This window comes from Gavialis gangeticus, unplaced genomic scaffold (genome assembly GCF_001723915.1).
Source record: "Gavialis gangeticus isolate Ggan-Ray unplaced genomic scaffold, GavGan_comp1, whole genome shotgun sequence".
Taxonomy (NCBI): domain Eukaryota; kingdom Metazoa; phylum Chordata; order Crocodylia; family Gavialidae; genus Gavialis; species Gavialis gangeticus.
Window position 1 is genome coordinate 97,643,899 of NW_017729022.1, and position 4,045 is coordinate 97,647,943.

Sequence of the window (4,045 nt, forward strand, 5' to 3'; positions counted from 1 at the left end):
AAAATGAATTTTGTGGGAAGAAAGTATTTTTTGAAAAACAAGGCTATTTTGTGTGGAAAGCTTCTAGAAACTATAGTAAACAAGATTATAAAAAAGATTAATTAAATAGTATTAGATGGGAATAAGGTGTGAGGGATATAATGAAAGAGAAACATGAGCCCATATTCTCAACTTCTAAAGCTCCAATGCCAGTGGTGCTTCTGTTACAATGTACAAGATGGATGTGACCCAAAGTTTGTGTGGTGGGAAACTGGGCATGTCCACACTTCCCAACATTGCATATTCTATAGCACTATAGTACAATGATATAGAAATGCCCCTTGTACTCATTACAATGCTATGCTTATTCAAGTACCTAAACAGCAGTGTTCCTGTACCCATTTCCTCTGGCCACTAGAGCCATGTTCAGGTACATTGACCATTGCAATGAAAAGCAGTTAGGCTAGAAATCCTGTATAAAGTACCAAAAGGAAACTAATATATGCAGCATTTAACTGAGGCAGAAGCTTGGTAGTGGCCCACTGCAAATTTCCCTACAAGATTTCTATTTTCTTTGTGAAAAAAGAAAGATAGTTGAAAAGAATCTTGCAATATTCTTGGGAAAAAAGATACTTTTAGCTTCATTCTGTGAAGTATTGACTAATCTGGCCTCAGCCCAGCAAAACACTTATACATGTGCTCAGCTTTAAGTACACAAGTAGTCCTTTTAGCTTTAATGGGTTTCTTCACATTTAAAATAAGCACACACTGAAAGTATACTGGAGCCAGGGAGCTCAGCTTCTTGCTGAATGCAGCCCTTAAAGTAATAGACTTAGTGAGTTGAAGCAGTAAAGAGATTCAGCTTCACAAACACAATAAGGACAGTCAGTTTTGCTCAGATTTCTCAAATACTTTTTTGTTGTGAGAAGATTAACACTGCTTATTCACTATGCTCAACAACAAGCAGGAAGATGCAACTGACTTTCATTTACAGGTCATGAACCTTATATGTTTTTTCCCTGAAGTTAGCAACCCATAAGACAAAATGTAGTGCTTTAAGCAGGTGCAGCAGTCTATATATTAGGCATAGGGTCCTGTATTAAATTAAAAGTGGCCATTCTTACTCCAGCCAAATCCTGCAAGGCCAAAGAGAGTACATTGCCTTAATATTAGTCAGAATATTAGAACTTTTTTAGGTGATTGTAGACTGTAGGAATAGGTCCTGTACATCTGAAGACGGGTGAAATAAGATTTTGTAGAGAAGTTCTAAAACCTTTTTGCCCCTGTGGAAGAAGCTGTTTTTAATTTGACTTGATAAACAGTAACATTCTAGTGAAGACAACACAGTTTTAAAGTTTTTGCATGTGTTGGGAAGTCAAGCAGAGACTGACCTTGCTTTGTTCACTCATGAGAGCTATCAACTGCCTTGCCTTCACAAGTATTTGATATCAGGGTAGATAACTTGAGATAAGAATACACTATTTTCATCATAGTAAAGACAAGGACTAAGAGGAAGACCACAAAACTCCCCAGGTGGGATAAAAAGAGGGGCAAAGGCCTTGTCTGCTCTTAACTGCCTTTGTTAGCAGTTCTGTCAGCAGACAGATGCTACTGCTAAGCCTCCAAACTACATGCATACTCATGTACTTCTGGCAGCTTCATGCTGCCCCATTGCAGATGCAACTATTGCCAAACTGCAAAGTGCACTTTCAGAAGGCACCGAGTGCTATAGGGATCACAGCACCCAGCAGAAGGTGGAGGCATATTCCATGAAGCTCCTGTCAGCTGCCAGGCAGCTCACCAGAGGTGGTTGAATTCTGCAGCAGAAAGGCAGGGCTCCATTTCAAAGGAGCTATCTGTGGGTGCCCTCACAATTCTGCCAGCTAAACTCTGTAGTGTAGACAGAGCCTGCAGTAGCTTCAAAACACCTCTGTCTTTTTCTAATCCTGGGCTTCTCTGTGGGTCTTCCCTAGGCTTCCCATGAAACACAGCGCTGCTCAAAATCTCCATAACATTATGTATACACACTACAACGTCCCATCCGCAACTCACGCTTTCTGTCCCCAGCAACACCCTGATATCAGAGTTTAGGAGGGGTTTGTAGAGAGAGAGTCTTACAGCTCTCATCTTTGGTGTCTATGCTGGGGCTTTTACATGTTTCATGATGCCCTTTGGAATAGGGCAAAGGAGTTGGAGTAGGTGTGAGGATCTTGCCAATGAACTATAGAAACAGGAGGAGTTTGCCATTGCAAAAGCAAGTCAATATAACAGTGCCTAGCATCCAAAGAAGAAAGCATTATGACAACAATAAGGAATCTAGACTTACAGCCACTAAATTAACTGATAAAAATGAGAAAAGTGAATGAAATAACAGAATGGGCCAACATTTATCATCTAATTTGTTCTCTGATATCTATTCCAATCTAATTTAAAATTCCAGGACAATATAATTTATGGCATAACTTGTGATTTCAGTCAGCCAAGGTAGATCCTTTCAGTTGTATGTTAATTTCCTAACTTGAGTATTCAAAAAACCCTTAGAAACTCAGAGAATAAAATAACATGTGCATTTACCTTCTTCTTGTGCTTTCCATAAGGAGCTGAGAAATAGTGCAGCAGCTTCCGAAAGAGATACAGGATTTGAGTTTTGGCTGCGTGTTTCTGGAAAGAAAAACAAAACAAAACAAAGCAAAACAAAACAAACAAACAGATGTAAAGATCTGCATTTATGACTCTACTTACAGAGTTTTTTTAAAAGTTCCCTTTTCCACGCATTTTTATTTAAGTGTAATAGTAATTTGCACCAAAAATGTAGCCTAAATGTATAATTTGTCTGCTTTCATTGTTTGACAGTTTAAAGTATTCAGTAATGTTTAATTTCATTTTGTCTAATTTAATTTCTTTTTTTAACAAGAGACAGATGCAGTCAGACTGATTATGTTCAGCCCAGAGCAATTCAGGAATAATTCCACCTCCATCAGTGCAGACAGTAGCATAACTAGAGGTGTGTGAGTGGGAACTCCAACTTAGGGGATACCAACCAACCTGGAGGACGTGCAAGATTCACAGTGGCTGCTGCCACTACCACCCTGTCCATCACTGCTGTCCCAAGGCACAAAAGCCTGTTACAATTTTGAGTGTGGATACACTGGTAGCAGAGAAAGAACTCAGGCCTGTTGTCTTCATAATGTAATTTTTTAAAGGACTGAGCTGTCCAGCTCCTGATATTAGCTTCTCCCTAGCATACAATACTGGTTAAACAAAAAACCTCAGTATCCTCCAGCTATTGAACTAGCCATAAAAGCTGTAAAATGTTAAAAGGAACATTTTAATATAATGTACAATTTGAAATAATATATATACTTTTAAATGATTCCAGATGATTTTACCTAGCTGCAGTCTGTCGTATAAATCCTTCCTTTGGCTCTCGTCAGAAATAAAACGACGTCCCTCTACAAAAGCAATAGGAAAGACAATGGAAGCAAAATACTAAACCAATCTTTAAGCATGCCTTAAATCATATTGCGATACATGTTTATTCTTTTGACATATGCTGGAACTAGCAATTTTCTATAATCCAAATCCTAAATCTGAATGTTTTATTTGAGTTGTGGTCTGTTCCAAGGAGACCGTGATTTTCAGCCTTTTCCATTGTTCTGTTAAAGTTTAACAGAATTAAACTTAAAGTTTAAAACCATAGGTGAAAGTTACCAGTTTCTTCCCTCATATTCCTTTGCTGCTCCATAGCACAGCCCCTTTTTTCTCTCTTAAGAAATCAAAGCTTTTAAAGGGTCACCATTATTTTTTTAAAGAAAACATTGTCCTGTAAAAACAAATTACTTTTATGTGTCAATAATAGTAATGTGCAGATTAAGTAAAATAGAAATACATTATTCAACCTGAAAGATTCATTTAAGTCCAAGGGCCAAATTTTCTGTTTGTAAAGGTGGCTGCAGCTTTTGAAGTCAGGGGAGTTTGTAACTTACATTATTTTGGCCATACAATTATGGAGCTATTTCTCTTGGACATTTTAGGTTTTCTTCTTTAACCTATAATATTTAAATTA

At 37.7% G+C, this 4,045-nt stretch overlaps 1 protein-coding gene across 1 annotated transcript in view; it reads right to left on the minus strand.

The window, feature by feature from the left end:
* The window catches only part of SPX (spexin hormone), a 7,014-nt gene continuing 2,969 nt past the window's right edge, over positions 1 to 4,045 (minus strand). Inside the window, exons 4-5 of the mRNA XM_019515840.1 lie at positions 3,369 to 3,431; positions 1 to 2,640 (exon numbers count right to left, since the gene is read on the minus strand). Coding sequence (XP_019371385.1) covers positions 2,525 to 2,640; positions 3,369 to 3,431 — 179 coding nt within the window. The 3' untranslated portion in view covers positions 1 to 2,524. The remainder of the gene's footprint in view (positions 2,641 to 3,368; positions 3,432 to 4,045) is intronic.